This window comes from Sorex fumeus, unplaced genomic scaffold (genome assembly GCF_029834395.1).
Source record: "Sorex fumeus unplaced genomic scaffold, SorFum_2.1 ptg000015l, whole genome shotgun sequence".
NCBI lineage: Eukaryota > Metazoa > Chordata > Mammalia > Eulipotyphla > Soricidae > Sorex > Sorex fumeus.
The window spans coordinates 2,767,233-2,787,516 of record NW_026606072.1 but is presented as its reverse complement, the minus strand read 5'-3'; the positions used below and the strand labels follow the sequence as shown (position 1 = coordinate 2,787,516).

At 40.8% G+C, this 20,284-nt stretch overlaps 1 protein-coding gene and 1 pseudogene across 3 annotated transcripts in view; both read left to right on the top strand.

Moving 5' to 3' along the window:
• PRLR (prolactin receptor) overlaps positions 1 to 20,284 on the top strand; it is a 193,203-nt gene that overhangs the window by 131,192 nt on the left and 41,727 nt on the right. For all 3 annotated transcript variants that reach the window (XM_056112121.1, XM_056112122.1, XM_056112123.1), the window contains exon 2: positions 11,706 to 11,767. In XM_056112121.1, coding sequence (XP_055968096.1) covers positions 11,725 to 11,767 — 43 coding nt within the window. In that variant the 5' untranslated portion in view covers positions 11,706 to 11,724. The remainder of the gene's footprint in view (positions 1 to 11,705; positions 11,768 to 20,284) is intronic.
• On the top strand, positions 3,771 to 3,939 carry LOC130021456 (uncharacterized; annotated as a pseudogene).

Here is a 20,284-nt window from a genome sequence, read left to right as displayed (position 1 = left end):
GTTATATATTTCCTTGCTTCTGGATCAGGTAAGAATATGGAGTTTTGGAAAAAGGGAAGAAAGCAAAGAGAGTTCTACAGGGATTAGAAATTGTTCATAGTCTAGATGGCAAATTCCCTGCTGCCCACTCTCCTGACATGGGGTTTACTGGCCAGAGAGAGGTCCCAGTAGTATGGGTTGGGCACTTCCTATATTTTTGCTCTTTCTCCTCATCAGCAAAGGAAGATAATAATAGTTCCTATTTCCTACTTCCTAACATTTAATAAAATATGATCAATATTTGATATTAACATTATTAACATTGTTAATTATTTGTTTTTTCCTAAATATTGTGAACTAATTTTCACAATAATCTAAAGAGGTAGCAAAAGGTATTCCTACACTACAGAAGAAACTAAAATCTGAGAAACTACACATATTTTCCACAAGGTTACATGTTTAGAAAGTAGAGTCATATTTATGTTCTTTTCATTCTTGTTTGGAACCCTTTATACATCCAGTGAATCATGCTGTATGCAATGAAGCAGGCTAGTCAATGTATTATGCACTGGGACATATTCCAAATAACACACACATTTGTCTTAATAACAATAAATTATTGATGCAATTGGTCATCTTTGAAAATGATGTCACCAATACCTGTGAGGAGACAACCGCAGTTGCAGGGATAAAGATATTAGAATTAAAAGGCATAAAGTACCTCAAAGTAAAGCCAATAACCTAGCTAGATGCTCCATCTCCTAGCTCTGGACAGCCAGACCCCTCAGTTTATGCAGATGAACATAAACTGTGAGGGCACTTTGGGCTAGACATGACAGTACAGTGGTGCATTTCAGTCAGCCAGGGAATCTCTGTCTTGAGCTCAGGTGACTTAGTGGTTAAAGACTCTCCCATCTCTCACCATTTGCCCACAAACAGCACTTTTAAATTTGCCTTGGGAACAAAAGTAAAGGGAATCATGATTACCCATTCTGCAAATTTTAACTGACCCTGAAAAAGGCAACATCTAAAAGTCAAACAAACAACCAGCTTGGAACACAGAAATGTTGACCTTCACACATGGTAGTTATTTGCTGCTCTATGAGGGTCCTTGAATGTGTTGCCGAAGAGAAAGTGAAACAGTTCAACAACTGAAGACAAGTGGCATTTAGATAGAACCTAATTGACTAAAGGAATAAAAAAAAAAACTAAAACCAGTTTTCCTTCTAAATTCTTTTCTACAGTCTCCCTGATTATATTATGTAAAATAGATCTTGAGACTAATCCTAAATAATCCTGCACCTTGGATACTAAGACCAGGAAATATTTATTTTCTTGTATTTCCAGGTGAAAAGGTGTTCTTGAGTTAAATTACCACAATCATAACAACAAGCTATTTTAATTAAAATAGTGTGTCCTTTCCTCGCTGACACTATTAGTGGCTTAAAGAACCTGTTGATAAGCCCCCTCATGCGGCTTTAGCAATCAAGGCAAAAAGGTATCCTTTTAAGAATGTTCTTAATATTGCAATCAACTAGAGATTATCTTTTAAAACCAATTCCCTTGACAATTCTGGAATCCAATTTTTATTGGCAGTGTTTTTTTTTCACTTGTCCTTTTTATAAGGAGAAAAATACCAACATGCACATGCCCCTTACCTTTGTGGCCTCTAAGCTAACAGAAGAAAAATCTTTTGTATTCAGATCCACTGCTGGTGGCCATTTTGTCCCCATGTTCAGTTCATGGTTGCTTGTTCAACACAACTGTGATGCAATTTGTGTGGATTCCATTTATCCTGTGTCTTTTCCTGGAACGGAACAACCACTCTGCTTTGGAAGTGATCCCTCTCAGACTAGCATGTTTATAATAAAATTCAGCTCTAAACTTTACCCTTTCCCACTAGTCAATCATGAGCTGTATTTTGGTTGCTTTCAAATGACCATTAATATTTTTTATTTCCTTTACACCCATTCCCCAAAGAATTTGAAGCCACCTGCTTTAGATATGACTGTTAATTACCAGTATTGTGACCTTGGGCAGGTTATAATAATAAAACTTATATAATAATAAAACATATAACCTTTGATAGTGTTTCACTTTTCCAAAGCACTTCTATATACCTTCTTTTATTAACATTATTACCCTAGAGAATGCCAAGAAATCTATTTGCTTCTGATAAATCAGGTAGAGGAAAAACAGGCAAATAAAAGCACTGGGCTAAGGCAAGGGTAACCGTATCAGCTTATTGACTGATAGAACTAGAGTTCTTCCAACTTTGCTTTCAATTTTGGCCTCCAGAGACATTCTCATCTCACCTACTTGACAATAACAGTTAGAAATGGCAAAAATAGGAAGGTCAGGGTGGATTTTAAGCCATGCACAAAAGAAACTTTGGGAAGGAATGAACTGAGATATTGAACTCTCAGTCACTGTAAAGGATCTTGTGTTTTTCTATCAGATGATTGCAGGACTACCCAAACTTTGGAGTAAAAATTATAGAGCCCATCTTATGCTGTAAGTCTTTAGTGTCTAGAAATTATAAAATCCCCTTTACTGGTCATTCATTTCTAATGCAAGTGACTAGCATCTCTATGATTTCATGCAGTTATGTAGTCACAGTTCAACTCTTACAAGAAAAATCAGTCTTATCCTTGGATCATCATAATCATTAAAAAGTGGTTCTTCTAGAGGTGCCTGCTGTAGAGGCAGGCTGGGATGGAGGGTGGTTTGAAGGGTTGGGAGGGAAACTAAGGATACTAGTGCTGGGAAATTTCACTGGTGAAGGGATGGGTGAAGGGTTGGAACATTGTATGACTGAAATGCAATCATGAATAATTTTGTAATGCTCTATACCACAGTGATTCGATAAAAAATTTTAAAAAGAAATTAAAAAGAAAAAAGAAGAAAAAAGTGACTCTTCTTCTAGGGATCCAACCTTCTTTCTGCCTTACGGTATCAACCATACAATTCAATAATGGGCAAGAGGAATGTCTAGCATGGTATTTTGTTAACTTTTTATTGAACTTGAATCTGTCCCTATATAATTTCCTACAGCAAGAAGGTTTTTCTTCTGCCTTTGAATATACTTTGCCAATGATCATAATAGTTTTAGGGCTGGAGCGATAGCACAGCGGGTAGGGCGTTCGCCTTACAAGCAGCCAACATGGCCAACCCGAGTTCGATTCCTCCACCCCTCTCGGAGAGCCCGGCAAGCTACCGAGAGTATTCGATATGCCAGACACAGTAACAATAGTTTTATATGGTTTCAAAAACAGAATACAAAGCTCCTTTTAACTGACCTGACTTTCATCCTACATTCCACTTCTTGTCTTCTTAAACCTTCTACATTTTGATTTTTTTCTTCTGACATAGACACCCAAGCATTTCAAAACTCTTCTTTAAGTTAAATAAACTCACATATGGAAGGCAGGGGTATCCACTGTGAATAGTGAAACTTGGGTGAAACCCTGAAAATTTCTACCTCTCAAGTGTCATAGAAAATATCATAACTTAATGATATAGGAAAAGTTAATAACATAAATGAGCCAACAGTTATCATTTCCATAAGTAAAGTAAGTAAAGTAAAGGCCCTCCCGTTGATCGTCGATTTGCTCGAGCGGGCCCAGTAACGTCTCCATTGGAGACTTTGTTGTTACTGTGTCTGGCATATCGAATACTCTCGGTAGCTTGCCGGGCTCTCCGAGAGGGGCAGAGAAATCGAACTCGGGTCGGCCATGTTGGCCGCTTGTAAGGCGAACGCCCTACCCGCTGTGCTATCGCTCCAGCCCACCATCGCTTCTCGGCCTTTTGGCTAAGATCAAGTGTAGTATCTGTTCTTATCATTTCCATGTTCATATTAAATGTATTATAAATCTAGAGAATAATATTAAATTATAAAAATCTTAAACCATCAGGTAGGTAGTCCTAGCTTCTTGTTCTGCACTACAGGACATAAAACAGAGATGAAAAGTAACATGTCCAAGGGCTACAGACCATCTAGAGGCAGAACTAGAAACTCAACTAACCAGTTAAGATGGTTTGTTTCTAAGACCTGGCCACAATCACACTCAGCAATACTCTGGTGTCAGGATTCAAAAATTTGTTTGTGGGGGGAGGAGGCACACCCAGTCATGGTCAGGGCTTACTCCTGGCCCTACATTCAGGATCATACAGGCTGGAACAGGTGGGCCAGATGGGGTACTGGGAATCAACCCATGCCAACCATGTGCAAGGCAAACTCCCTGCCCACTATGCCATTCTGACACCACAAATTCTTCTCATTGTAGATGGAAGGCATGTACCCCATGACCGCTGAGCTATTTCCCAGATCCTTTTAATGATTTTCACTTCTGTAGGAAATTTGCTTCTCAAATGAGAATTGTAAAGATTAAATGCATTACAATGCTAAAAGCAGTGTCTAGAAGTCAATAAATGCTAATCTATTGTTTTCTTTCTCTGTTTTCTAGCCATTTTTATTCTTTTACATTTTAATTAAAGAACTGTGATTTACAAAATTATTGATAGTTTTGCTTTAGGCATATAATATTTCAACACCAGTCTCACCACCAGTGTTCCCACCCCAACCCCCACCTCATCCTGCCTGTCAACCTGACAGGCAAATTACAAAATATCAGTGATTACAGCTGAGATCTCTTGTTCTCTGTTTTGTTAAATCTGTGTTTTGGATATATGTCTAGCCATTTTTCTAAATGGAAACATGATGATTTAAAAACTCACTAATCTGAAAATCATTTCGGAATCTACTAATAAAAGGAATTCTGGAGTAGCTAAGCTATCACAACTACTAGCAGTGAACTTGAACCAAAAGACTTTATTTTGGATAGTTCCTATTCTGTGCTTTTAACTTGGCCACCCACATCCACTCCCTGTAGTTGGCACCCAAAAGATACAAACAAAATCCTGGATTCTTTCACTTCCTCCTGTGGGCTTGTGCTTACTTCTGGGCTCTGTCTCCAATTCTCAGTTGCTATTAGACCTGACAACTCGTTTGGCTCTACTCTGTTTGACCCCTAGCATTCATGCTTCTTCTCTCAGTCTTAATCCCACTCAGGAATTTGTAATTTCCTTTTGGTTTCGTCCAGTCCTAGACTGTCCAGGAGCTCTGCTCCTTCTAGACAAGACCCATTTCCTTGACCCAAGTTATGTCTTCCTCTGCTGAAGAAGAAAAAAACAGAGAGACTGTTGTAGCATTTGTTGTAAATATTGGTTATTTCTTTAATATTTGGAACCAGGAAATAGAAATTAGAATTTAGCCTTTTCACATGTTTCTATTTCAGAAAAGGAATGGGGAAGGGTGGGTATGCAATCTTTCCTCAAGGGGTGTTGGGAGGATCCTCCCAGGATGAGAGAAGCATGCTGAAAGTAGACTATAGACCAAACATGATTGCCACTCAATGCGTATTTTGCAAACCACAACACCCAAAAGGAGAGAGAGAACAAAAGGGAATATCCTGCCACAGAGGCAGGGTGGGTTGGGGGGGATGGGGGGGTGGGAGGGATACTAGGACCCGTGGTGGTGGAAAATGGGCACTGGTGGAGGGATAGGTATTTGATCATTGTATAATTAAAACCCAAGCACAAAAATTTGTAAGTCTACAACTGTACCTCATGGTGTTTCACTAATGAAAATTAAATTTAAAAAAAAAGAATGCATGGATGAATGATAAACAGGAAGATGTTCAGGTTGGACCAGAGTGCAAAAGAGATCCCTGTTCAATTTTTGGTTTTGCCACTTCTTATCAATAAGTCTTCTGTGGACTCAATTTTCCTTTTCAATAAGATGTGGCTAAAAATAGCAGCTTCCTCATAGGTTTGGGAGAAGAATTAAGTAATACAATGCATGTAAAGGTTTTAGGCCAATAGCTGGCATATTCTCAGGTCTTGAAAAATGTTGACTGCTACATCTATTTTTTCTATAAAAATCCTCAATTGTTGAAGTGTATTAGAGGCAATTAAACTAATTTAATATGATTAGTAATGATGAATGTACAAGGGACAAGTTAGTTTAATTACTCTGTCAGCAAGATTTTGCTAAAAGAGCCAAGTTGAAAAAACATGTATTGGTCCCAACCACCAAATTTAAAGTCTAGATTCTCAGATGAGAACAAGATGCAGGAGATAGGCATAACATGGCCCTTCCATTTAGAAGCATAAAATTAAAAAGATTTTCTATGTGTGCAGTAGTTTGCTGAGTCACCTAAACTGGATAATTTATCACCTCACACCTCACCTGATTACTCTCCAAGCTCTGTAGAAAACTACTCCACAGTTCCCAACCTCTCAGTTGAACCCTTTCAATGACAAAGAAGAAAAGAAACAAAAGACAAAATAAAACCCCGCTGCTTTATAAAATAGCTCATACTCTTTGGGAACAGAATTCTTCTTTAGAAAAAATGGCCTTAAAATTAGCACAAATCTACCTCCCTGCAATTTTTACTCATTGATCCAACTTCTTCCTTCTGAACAAACCCAGAACAAATCTACTTTTCCCCTTTATATCGAAAGTCAGAAAAGTAAAACCTGCAGAGAAAATCCAGACCACCATTTATTTTTGTGGAGCAACTATTTTTATTTTTGAGTCACCTTGAGAAACACAGTTACAAAGCTGTTCATGATCAGGTTTCAGTCATACAATATTCCAGCACCCTCTCTCCACCAGTGTGCATTTCCCAGCACCAATGACCCCAGTTTCCCTCCCCCCTCTCCTTCCCCCCAGCCTGCCTTCATGGCAGACACTTTTCCTCTCTCTCTCTCTCTCTTTCTATCTCTCCCTTTCCTCCCGCTTTCCTTCCCCTCTCTATCCCTCTACCTCTCCCTCCCCCTCTCTCCCTCTCTCCCCCTCCTTCCCACCCTCTTCCTCCCTCCCTTCTTTTCCCTCTCCCCCTCCCTCCCTCCCTCTCTCCCTGTCTCCCCCTCCCTCCCACCCTCTTCCTCCCTTCTTTTCCCTCTCTCCCTCCCTTCCTCCCCCTCCCTCCCTCCTTCCCTCCCTCCCTCTCTCCCTCTCTCCCCCTCCTTCCCACCCTCTTCCTCCCTTCCTTCTTTTCCCTCTCCCCCTCCCTCCCTCCTTCCCTCTCTTCCTGTCTCCCCCTCCCTCCCACCCTCTTCCTCCCTTCTTTTCCCTCCCTCCCTCCCTCCCTCCTTCCTTCCTTCCTTCCTTCTTTTCTTCCTTTCTTCCTTCCTTCTTTCCTTCCTCCTCCCTCCCTCCCTCTCTCCCACTCCCCTCTCTCCCTCTCTCCCCGCCCCGTTTGGATATTATGGTTTGCAGTACAGATACTGAGTGGTTATTATGTTTGTTCCTTTACGTACTTTAAGCATGCAGATCTTATCCAGAGTGATCGTTTCCAACTATCTTTGTCATAGTGGTTTCTTCTCTACCCCAACCACCTTCTCCCCCAGCAACTGAGGCAGACTTTGAAGCATGGACCAATCCTCCTGGCCCTTGTTTCTACTCTCCTTGGGTATTAGTCTCATACTATGCTTTTTTATGGTGAAGCAACATTTTTAACACAGTCAAGTCTATTCAATTGTCTACAAATACTTTGGCACACTAGCTCAGTCATTGCAAAGAAAAGATATGGTCCCACAGAGTCAAAAATATTTACTGTTGTCCCTTGAAGAAAAAGTTTATTTATAAACTCTGTTTTATACCACAGAACTTCAAACACTTATGGAAGCTAACATCTTATCTTCAAGTGCAAACCCCAAAACTGAGTCTAGAGCTTTAAGTGGGAGCTAGTAGAGGAAAAAAAAATACTATCACCTCCTTGGTTCTGAGCACCATGCTTCTAATAATGTGGCTATAGATAGTGCCACTACATTCTCTGCATAGATAGAACCTGAGAGGGAGGAGAGATTTTTACTAAGAACCCACTGATAGCAGAGCCATGTGACAGAAGTTGCCAACTTGAGCTGTGGTGATGAAAATACAACTAGTGCTAAAATTAAGTCAAGAGAAATGGGAATATATTCCCAGAAGTGCTTTCTACTATCTGCCATCTACCAGTGGTGGAGTCCAAACCAAAGTTTCAGTCAAGAGAACTATAGAAATCTTCTCCAGTAATCTTAGAAGAAGTGAGAGTCCATATGGGTGTTGGAACAGAGAATTTCAGAGGCCAAATGCTGTGCCGGCCACTTTTGTTTAATTTCATAGTTTAAGTGTGTTCGGCCACTTCCCACATGCTCGGGCTTACTCTTATCTCTGTGGTCAGGGATAATTTCGAATGTGCTCAGAACTACATGTGGTATCAGGGATTGAGTCAGGGTCAGCCATGTGCCTGAAAAATTCCTTAACCCCTCTCTCACCAATCCGAATTTCAATGATATTTTTGTTTTTTCGTTTGTTTTGCTTTGGACCCATTTTCTTTCCTCCCCCCCCCCACACTTTTTAAAAATTATTTATTTATTCATTTATTTTTACAATATTTGGTAACATTTAATATTCAAACACCAATCCCACCACCATTACACCCACCACCACCAAATTCAGGATGTTTCCATCCCAAGCCCCAAGCCCTGTCCCAAAACACAATGTAAAGAATATATTTTGTATTGTCTGTTATGAAGAGCTGCTGAAAATGCTTACAAAATAGTGTTCATATAGGAAACAGTGTGAAGATTGTTTTATTTTGGCAGGAGCCATTAAGACATTCTATAGGCTATCACTAACATGTTGTTAAAATTTGAGTGATATGAGCTTTGATATATATATATCTGAAAATATGTATATATGCATATATATATATATTTCCCTCTAGGATTTGTTGCCTACTGTCTGAATCCCATCAAATATGGTATGGTAATTATGGAGAACAGGTAGGGAGTATCTCATGATGTGTCACTTGGCACAGTCCAGGAATATATTCGCTCATATGTGAGGCTCTGCCCAAGTGTGTGGAAAGCAGCCTGGAGTGTGGCAGCATTTGGGTTGTGGAGGTTGGCTGCCGGCATTGGCTCCCTTGGGGCGGGGAGGGCTCTCACCCATCCCCCTCTGGGGCACTCCGAATGAAAACAGCCTGGCACTGAATCCAGTGGCATGGCTATGGGGGCCTCATGTTATGCTCCCTTCCAGGAGAAGCACCCATGAGTTCTGGATGGTGGCTGATGATGAGATTATCTGGCACTGACAGGAGGTGGCATATGGCAGTGACCCCTGGGTTACCGGGGACTGGGGGAAATGGGCAGAGGATTTCCGCTTCCGGGTCCTGTTAAGCCCAGAGTCCAAGGTCACAAAGTTCCACATTATCTGGGTTCCATGGGACTTCACTCATGCGTGAGGCTCAGCCCAAGCATGTGGAAAGTGGCCTGGAGCATGGCGGTGGTCCAGTAGTGGAGGTTGGCTGCCGGGGCTGGGTCCCTTGGGGTGGAGAGGGCTCTCACCCGCCCCTCGGGGGCTCCCTGAGTGAAAACAGCCTGGCATGGAGTCCCAGGCTTCCAATGGTACTCAGAGGATATAAGTTCTTGGAGATAGATCCATTGTTCACTGCATCCAAGGCAAGTGCCTTGACACCAGCACTCTTCTTCCAACCCCTAAGCATTTTTAAAATACCAAGTCATTAAATAGACAAATGAATGCAATGAGTCCAAGATCTGGCTCTCCATAGACATATATATGTTGAAGTGCAGAAGTGAGTGAAATGTCCATGATGGCCTTGGCAGGCTCCACCCAAGATCCCACTGCTGGAGTTTATCATTTCAGATTTTCCACCCGCAGTGTATCCCTCCTCTCATATCCCACCTGCTCTTCACCCTTCCCTAGCTTCTTCTCACCCCTCAGGGTTTCCCATCAGAGGATCAAAAGTCTGGGCTTTATTGAAGAGGAAACAGAGCAGCAGTTGTTCTGAACAAAGACAGCATGGTATAAAAGAGTGGCTTTGAAGTCCTGAAACAATTCTCAGAATCTAAAATCTGTTCTAGAATGTTCTGTTTTTTAAATGAGACATTCAGCCCTGCTGAAAAATCTCTGAAGGAAAATTTGGTGGCTTCTGAGAAATAGGGCCCAGACATATGTGTTATAAGCTTGACATTCATCAGACGTTTCATTACCAAATGCCTTGGGGCTGGTCGGTTTGTGCTCAGATGCCCTCATCACCTCACATAAGGCTTTTATTGCAAAGATATCTGGGCTCCACTCATTATGCCCTTCACAGTAATGTTGAGAAAGTGGAGTGAGAGAGAGAGAGATTTTCATCAGTATGAGGTTGTTGGTAGGTACCCACAACTTCCTCGTCCATCAGTTGAGTCAGGATGGAAAGTGGGGAATATCTAGTCTTAGATTCCTCAAAGGATAAAGCCTTAGGATTCTGTATTTTGAAGCTAATCAACATTATTTGGAAGCATTGTTTGTTCTGGTAGAAGTAAATAAGACAAAATTGAGCTTCAATTTAGGGGTTCAGTCCAGACACCAACGTAAAATTTTACAAGTAGCTACAGACATCTGCTACCTATATTGCATTCAAGTTCTGAAATCATTTTTATCCTAACTCATATTCATATTATTAGCTGTTATCACCTAAGACCTCATGCCATGGGTTGGTCAGTTCCCACAGTCTTATACCAATGTCTTATACCAAAAAGATGACATCTTCTTCTTACTACAACTTGGATAGAACTAGAGAGGTCTCGTGTTAGATAAAATAAATCAGAGGGAGACAGATAAATGTAGAATGATCTCACTCACAGAACAACAAGTCAAGGGAATAGACAGTGTCCAAGAAAAACAAACCTTGAACTCTAACAACAGAACTGAAATCTTAACAAAGAAACCTAAGTTACCAAGCAAGGGTGAGGGGAGGGGTGGGATGAATTAGAATGAACTAGAAGGTCCGAGGGATAATAGTAGAGAGTTTTTGTACACTTGTTGGTGGTTAAACAAACCCTACATCCAACACTACAAGACATATTACTTCAGTAATAATTCAATCAAAATTTAAAAACTAAAGCAATAGATAGTGTCTTGAAGCTGATAAATTAGCAGGAACAAGATAGGAACTATAAATTCTAATGGTCATATCCCAGACAATAGAAAACTGCAACTGGCAGCCCAGAAAACAATTCTTTCTTCGCCAAAAATTGTTCACAGTTATAAAAACCATCTAGGCATGAAACTTAATGTGGAAGCCAACACAAGAAGTTCAAATAAAACTGGAGCTTCAAAGTGAAATGGCCAAATTCCCAAATTGGGGAATGGTCAAGAAAGAAACTGTGAATGAGTTTAATTCAGTGTCCTCAAAATAAATTTAAAAAATCTAATTCCAATGTGGATAATTGGAAACTTTTGAGTAAGACAATGTAGGTTTGACAGTGGTTTTTACTATATTAATGTTAATTTTTCTATTTTAATCATTGTACTATGTTTATGTAAGAGAATGATCTTGTTCTTAGGAAAACACATTAAATATTTAGGGGTGAAAATGTCGCATGACTGTGCTTTACTCTTAAATAATTCTGAAAAATATTCATATATTATACATACAGAAAACAAAGAATGAAAAATCAAATGCATTAAGATAGACACTGCATTTCAGGGTATTTAAAATACTTCAAACTAAGGTTGCTATAAAACCAATTCCAAAACACTGGGACTGTCTGTCACTGTCTGTCACTGAAGCATAATCTTTTCAGTGAAGCTAGGACTGCAAAGTGAGTCAGAAATCGTATATCTCATGTTTTGTTATCTTTGAGTTAAAATGACTCATTTCCTCTTTCAGCTAAAGAATTCTTCTATTCATGGAGGCAAACACTAAGGATGTTTTCCACAGGAACCCTAAAGGTAAGCAGACTTTGATCACATGACCCTTTAAAATCCGGCTCCTTTGTCTACTGTCCAATTCATCTGAGTAAGGACAGGACTTAATTACCTGGGGTCTGAGAGAAAATCCTTCTAAATCCATCAACATCTGCATCACCTTATTCTGATTTTCTCTAGATCTTTTCTACCCAAGCACCCCTAATCTGTCCTACTTAGAAAATCCTCTGTTTCACTCAAAGAAAATACCAAAATTATTGATAGCTACTGTCTTGTGGGCTGGAGCGATAGCACGGTAGGTAGGGCATTTGCCTTGCATGCAGCCGTCTTGGTCAACCTGAGTTCAATTCCTCTGCCCCTCTCGGAGAGCTCAGCAAGCTCCCAAGAGTATCTCTCCCGCACAGCAAAGCCTGGCAAGCTACTCATAATGTATTCGATATGCCAAATACAGTAACAACAAGTCTCACGATGGAGATGTTACTGGGCCTGCTCAAGCAAATCGATAAACAATGGGAGGACAGTGCTACGGTGCAGTGCTACTATCTTGTAGTGGTGCAATTATGAGGGATGTTTTTCCCCTCTTTAATTTTTTCTACACCAGAAGTTGAATTGACATTGTCTGTGTTACTTTTAAAATTGGGGGTAGGGTGGGGGTGAGAAGTTTCATATTTTCTTTTATTTTCCTCAGCCGTCCACATAATTTCATATCCCAGTTTTCTGAGTCCCTTCTGCAGCCAGTATTGTCAGTGCATGTATCGCCTGTGTACCAGACCATTGACTCACTCTATGGAAAGATTCATCCATGATGAGAAATGATCTTCTCCACCTACTATAGACATGGGAATAAGTACCTGGCCCCCTGGTCCTCTGACCCCGCCCCCAGCCATCATTCTGCTGGCTTGCATCTCACGAGCTGTTGATTAACTCTGCACCCCTCAATCACCCACTTACCTTACAGTATCCCATTGCCATTTTGTAGTTGGATTTAAATAGTAACTAACACATTCCCCTTTCGTCTCAACTTGAGCTGTATACCCTATCCCATTTTCCTAAGCTACGAGACCCAGCTGTAAAAAAAAAAAAAACAGGTAATACAGTATTAGGACTCTATTTTACAATTCGAGAAACCAAGTTTCAGGGCTTGCCTCTATATATATTATATCTATAATGGGCATTATGTAATGGGATTCATACCCACCGAGACCAATTTAACAGGTATCATTCTGAGGGTGCATTCTCAGGAAGTTGAAGATTTGAAATTGGTGAGATTATTGTTTAAAAAAAAGACTTCTAGCCAAAGTTATCCTGAACTTTCTGAGTTCTTCACTCCAGGGTATCTGCTAGTCTTCCAGCAGAAAAAAAATTGATAACCCTTAAAGGGGCATCTGCACTTCAGTACCAACCCCCTGCACTTTCCCTCTGATCAGAATTCCTTAGCTTCTGCTCCAGTGACATTCAGGATAGATCATTCTTTGTGGTGGCTGCTATTCTGTGCAGTTCCTGGTGCTTGACTACCTGATCTCTGCCCTCCTCTTGTAACCATCAACAATATCTTCAGACATTGCCTAAGATTCCAGTGAGAAAAAAATGCCAGCAGTGACAATAAAATAATGTTTTTAAATTTTGGAAAATATTTTGGGTGAGAAGTGTCAAAATCACATACCCACCCATGATGAACTGAACCACTGCTCTAAGTTACCTCAGTCTAGCCCGAACTTTATTTTTTATGCAAATGGACTGAAATTTATAGTGTTGACAGAAAACACTAGCAAGGACTTGAGAATAGAGGGTGTAAATCATCAAAATGCTTTGGCAAAAAAGGACTCTGTGGCCTAATAACTTTGCCCAGGACTATTTGGTAACATAGCAGCCGGTGAATCAACCCAAGCAGACAACCAGGTTCTCTGGATCTCTTTTTTCTTTCTGAACTTTTTGATGCCAGATGCCTCATGAATTTATCTGAATGGAAGATAAACAGGGAAAGTAAGGAATACAAGTTCTAGGAGTAGCTCTTCCCTTTTTCAAGTTGAAAAGGGCCAGGAAAGTATGGAATGCTCTGAAGTGGTTTGTAAAGCATTAGTCTAGCTGCTTTTATGTGTATGTGTGTATACTTAAACATAGGTGGCATAATAGCACTAAAGATATCAGACCCATCTCCTTCCACAGCTTCTTAAATGTGTTTTTAAGCAATAAGTATGCTATCTAAACATGAATTTAAAGTGACTTTTTCCTTTTCTCAAAGAGCATTTGCTCAAGCGGGCCCAGTAACGTCTCCATTGGAGACTTTATTGTTACTGTGTCTGGCATATCGAATACTCTCGGTAGCTTAGAGCAGGTGAAATGGTACATAAATGTACCTGCAGTATTCAACCCTAAATTCTTTTGGGCTCAGGTTGGTGTAGGTTCTTCCTGCTTACCTCCAACCTTGCCTTGTATCCCCCTCCAATCCCCCACCTTTAACCCCTCCTAATGTTTGCTTTCAAAGGCTGTTTCTGGTACCAATGAGTATCTGTGAAAACTTCAGATTAATTTCATGGTCGTCCAAGAGAAACAGAAAAGCAGCTCAGTTTCAGAGTGGGGAAAACATTTAGAAATCAGTGTTCATAAAAGAATTGAGAAGGAAAATAATTCTCCTTAAGTGGCTGAATTTGAATTATGAGTTGAACAGCAGTATTTCTCCACAACTCTGTCAAGAAGTGCCACCATCCATTTTGTAGTCTTCAAAAGATCTCTTTGGCTGAACTGTTAACCCAATGCTGTCCCAGTGGTATGAATCATGCCCAAACAATTTCTCCCTGGCACTTTCTCCCCAGGATGGAGCAGAGCATCATTCTGACAGTCACTCCAGCTTCTTTTGCAATTGTTTGGTTTTCCTGGCGCTCTGCCCATTCTTACTCCTACCTTCACTACTCTCTACCTTCCCAAGGCTCCAATCTGTGTTTCTGTGGGCTCCATTTCCTCCACCCCCAGACTGCGAGAGGATAGAAGCAGCCAAGGGCACTGAAAAAGGTGTACCTATCTCCACAGTGTGCTTTGAAGTGACTCTAAAACTCCATGCCAATAACCATTTCACCCACCATGCTTGGCTGCCAGTCTCTGCATTCCTATCTTGAATCTGATTTGAATGAAAGACAAGATTGCTCAAAACTCATGCACTTCTCTAAGAGGGGCAAAACTTTAATTTCTGGATATAAATGTGTGGGGTTCATTGTTGGTACTTCTCTAAGAAGAGGATCTTGGAATTTGCCATGGAAAGACAAATAGTGGAGATAATGTACCCCAGTTCTGTGCTGTCTGATACACCAGCCAACAGCCATGCATGGCAATGCAAATGTAAATTCATTTAAATTAAGTAATACCAAGAATTTATTTTCTGTATCACATTGTTCACTTTTCAGATGTTCAGTAATCAGACATGGGTAGTGGTAACTATATTTGCTAGAGCAAATATGGAACATTCTCATTAGCATAGAAAATCCTATTGAGCAACACCATAGGCTAAGGCCAGCACAGACCATAGAGTTCTGGAAAGTAAAAGGATCCTGAAACTACCCTCTCTATGGGGAATGATAGAGAAGAATATGAGAGGTAACAGTTTCAAAGAAAAAAGCAAGAGAACTAAAGTTCCACTTTGCATGCTTTGCCAAGAGCCTAGCCAGGAGCAAGCATACATCTATCTACCTTCCTGCAAGTTTTTTTGTGTTCATGGTCCAGTACAATTTGCTCGAGCGGGCCCAGTAACATCTCCATCATGAGACTTGTTGTTACTGTGTTTGGCATATTGAATACGTCACTGGTAGCTTGCCAGGCTCTGTCGTGCGGGCGAGATACTCTTGGTAGCTTGCTGGGCTCTCTGAGAGGGGTGGAGGAATCGAACTTGAGTCGGCCATGTTGGCTGCATGCAAGGCAGATGCCTTACCGCTGTGTTATTGCTCCAGCCCTTCAAATAGAGATGTGTTCAACCCTTCAAAAAGAGGAGTGTCTGGGATTATCTTTGGTCCCTATTTGCTTCATTGCCTGACCCAGGCTTCTGCCAGTTTTTTATGAAGCCAGAGACCCCATCTTCCATCTAAGCTGAGAGGACTCAGAGCATCACAGCACATAGGTATCAACAGCCAAAGGATAATGGGTCACTCAGCCATCATCAGTTTGACAAGACAGCCAGCTCTTCAGTATCCCAAAGCCTGTACTTAACATTTTCAATCAAAGAGCAAATAGTGGGAAAGGAGCTTTCACAACCTGGAACTGCATCTCCACTCAGTTTAAGGGACACAGAGACCCCAAAGAGCAAGTGTCACCCCTCCTTGAAAAATGCCAGTTCTCACTGGCACAGCACTGTCAGGCAGTAGGGCGGTTGCACAGTATCTATGCCAGAGTCTTCACCCTTCTTCACTGTAGAGAACATGTTAGGATCATATGAACCCAGGAAGAGGATGAGGCAAAGCAGAGTCAGTCTGACTAGTGTATAACAAACCACCTCTAGACCCCTCACTCCTGCCCTGTCTGCAGCTGGTGTCCCCTCTCCCAGGGGATGAGGGTGATTTGTACCTGCTCAGATCCCTAGGGAGTCTCAGCCCCACATGCAGCACCTGCCATCATGCTGCAGCCACAGTTCTCATGGAATCCCAGACCATGAAGGGAGCACTAAAATTCTCATAGACACACGCTACCAAGAGGCTAAGGGCACTCCCATGTGTCAGGGCAAGAGACACTGCAGACTAGGACAAGAGCACTAGTGGGTGGACAATTCTCAAAAAATTAGAAATTGAGCTCCCATTTGACCCAGCAATACCACTCCTGGGAATATATCCCAGAGAGGCAAAAAAAGTACAGTCGAAATGACATCTGCACATCTATGTTCATTGCTGCACTATTCACAATAGCCAAAATCTGGAAAAAACCCCAGTGCCCGAGAACAGATGACTGGTTAAAGAAACTTTGGTACATCTACACAATGGAGTACTATGCAGCTGTTAGAAAAGATGAAGTCACGAAATTTACATACAAGTGGTACTACATGGAAAGTATCATACTAAGTGAAATGAGTCAGAAAGAGAGGGACATAGAAAGATTACACTCATCTGGGGAATATAAAGTAACAAATTGGGAAACTAACACCCAAGATTAGCCAAGATAAGTACCAGGAGGTTTACTCCATGACTTGGAGACCAGCCGCACATGCTGGGGGAGAAGGCAGCTCAGATAGAGAAGGGAGCACCAAATAAAGGGTGTTGGGAGGATCCTCCCAGGATGAGAGATACATGCTGAAAGTAGACTATAGACCAAACATGATTGCCACTCAATGCGTCTTTTGCAAACCACAGCACCCAAAAGGGGAGAGAGAACAAAAGGGAATGCCCTGCCACAGGGGTGGGGTGGGATGGGAGGGTGGGAGGGATTCCGGGAGCATTGGAGGTGGGAAATGGGCATTGGTGGAGGGATGGGTACTCAATCATTGTATAACTGAAACCCAAGCACAAAAATCTGTAAGTCTACAACTCTACCTCATCGTGTTTCACTAATGAAAAAAAATAACAATAGTAAAAAAGAAAAGAGCACTAGTGGGATGACTGATGTCCAGAAATTGGCAAGAAGACAGTGGAGTTCAGGGCACCCTCTTATCTCACAGTCCAGCTGAATCTGCACGGGGAAGCAACTCTGTGCCTGGCTCCCCAAACTCCAAGTATGCACTTGGGGAGACCCTGGAATATGCCAGAGTATTATGTTTACTAGAAAAAGATCCAGAATGCTGAATCAGATTATCCACTTTTAGAGCTTTCCACAGTCTGGGACCAAATGTTTATTGTTAAATTTGAAAAAAAACTCACTACATCAGAGAAATTTATATACTTGGTCAAATTACAGATCAAATTTCATACTTTTCTTGTCAGAACATAAAAATATTCAAAAACTTCACAGTTTTACCACTCACAGTATATATCTTTCTTTGACCTTGAAACTCTGCAATGGAAGCCACTGAGCTCACACTTTGGTGAGATGCCCCCAAAGTTAAATAATCTGTATAAATGTGGACTAAACTTTGGGCATGTACAACCAAAGAAATCCTGATAAATACAGTTCAATTTTGAGATAGCAGCTCACAGTATCACCAGGTACTCAAACTCTTCCCATTTGAAAGATGTCTCTCCTTCCCTCTCTTCCTTTTGGTCAGCATGAAAATCTTTCCCAGAAGACCACAGAAGAATTTTGCTATATGTCAGTCATTAGCCATTGTTCAAAGAATCACAAACTAATGGGAAATCAAATTGCTATGATTACCTTCGACTAATAGCTCCTTGTCCTCTGGGACTGAACAGCTGAGAGCATTTAAAACTAGGCTCTTTAAGCAAATCCAAAAGAGAACAATGGTTGTCAGTGGAAGTAGTGTCTGTCATCAGGGCTATACTAGAGAAGAGAGACTTTCCAGTTCATCCCGAAGGTGTCTCCAGAAGAGCACCTACCTCCTTCTTAGGGTCAAATCCGCCTGCCATCAGATTTAATGGTACCTGTAGAATTAATTACAATTTTTTGTTGTTTACATTGAAGTGGTTTACTGACTTCTCTCTTCTCTGCCACAACAACTATGAAAAGTGTCTTTGGGGGCTTTGCCCATGCCTTGTCCATTATTAGGTGCTCAGTGGTTGTTTTTTGAAAGATGGATTTATGTATGAATAGGTGGATGGATGCACAGATAGACAGGTGAATGGATAGGTGGTTGGGTGGAGGAAGGAAAGAGGGAGGGAGGAAGGGAAGGAGGGAGGGAGGGCAGGCAGGCAGGTAGACAGGAAAGAAGGCAGGCGGAAGGAAGGAAGGAAGGAAGGAAGGAAGGAAGGAAGGAAGGAAGGAAGGAAGGAAAGGAGGGAGGGAGGGAGGGAGGGAGGGAGGGAGGGAGGGAGGGAGGGAGGGAGGGAGGGAGGGAGGGAGGGAACCCATCAATTTATTCGATACATCCAGACTTTTTTCTGAAATTGGATTTTAAATAGGTAAATCTTGCTTTTCCTCACACCTCACATTCTCAGTCAGTGAGTCTGCACTGGGAATATTTATTGCTCCACACCCTGGCCCAGCCAAATTAAAGATACAGATGATACACATCTTTGATTGGACAGGTGGTTTTTCTGCTAAAAGAGGACTTTAAATAGAAGTTGAGTTAATGGGTAAGAATGAAAAAGTGAATTGATATAAGCCATTAAAAAACAAATAATCCTCTTCCTGGATACATTGCCTAGGATTTATAAAGCACCATGCTTGAAAAAAAAGGGCTAATGGGTAGAGACAGATGCTTGTAGAAGGTGGAGCAAAATGAGGAGGGACAGTGGAACACTGAGACTTGTGGAGATTTCAAGATGTGGCAAAGATGCTCAGACTTAAGGGTAGTTGGCCAGAAATTTTCCACATAGAGATATTGACTTCACATCTTCTCCATCACTCTTTGAACTTCCGGGTCCTCCAGCTTCGTTTTTAGCTACCCCCTTCTTGTCATCATCCATTTCCTTTTGCTCTACATATCAAGGATGCTAAGCTGAGATACCAGAGTGAAACAAGTGCTAGCTTCTTGGAGAGGCACTCAAAGAACTTACTCAACACTCCTGAAATGACCCCACCCTTCACTGAGGATCCGAAAGGGGGTATTTCTGTGAAATTGCCTTTGGCCCTCTTGTGTGAAGCTTTATGGCAAGAAATGACTAGTTCCCCCTGGGTCTTTGCAATGAGCCAAAAATGGATGCAGTGATGGATTTCAGAGAAGTGGGAGGAATTTCTAAAAACAAGGAGGAAGGCTTTGGAACATCAAGAGCAGTTTAAATAACTCTATTGCTCAAGAACACATGTACCACACACATATATTAACAACAAGCTTGGCAGCTACTGAAAAATTTGCCTCATACAAATGACTTATTTTGCTTCTTAGTGAAGTACTTTTCTAGGTGTTTATACCACTAAGTGTCACGTTCTCTCATTAGTGGATTGTTTTTGTGGTTTTAATATTTTTGTAGATATTTGACACCCCCCTCTGCCACCTAATTAGAAGAGAAATTAACTTTTATTTAAATGTTTTGTTAAGATTTTATTGTGACTATAAATTTTTAATTTTAAAGTCATTCTCACAAAGATAACCTCTGCTCATAGAGTTAGTGCTTATAAATTACCAGATATACAGATACATTTCTGTATAAAGACATTCTTCTGTGAAACAATATATAATAGAATTGAGGTCAGCCATATCTACATTTTAAACTGTTTTCTTTTTTCTTTTCACATTTTCATATCATTTAAAGTATATTATTTTATTAAGTAGTGTTTTGTTGTATGCCTATACCACGATCTAGACAAACCATTATAATTTGATATTATTGATATTTTTTCTAACATTCTTTTTTATAAATTTCATGGAGAGAATGCTTCTTCTACAGAATCGCTTATACACATCCTCATAACACATATATTTACATATATACACATATAAATTTGTTCATTTGGGGATAAGTTACACAGGTGCAATTTTCAATTTATGGTGTGTCTACACTCTTAAGCTTTGGAGAT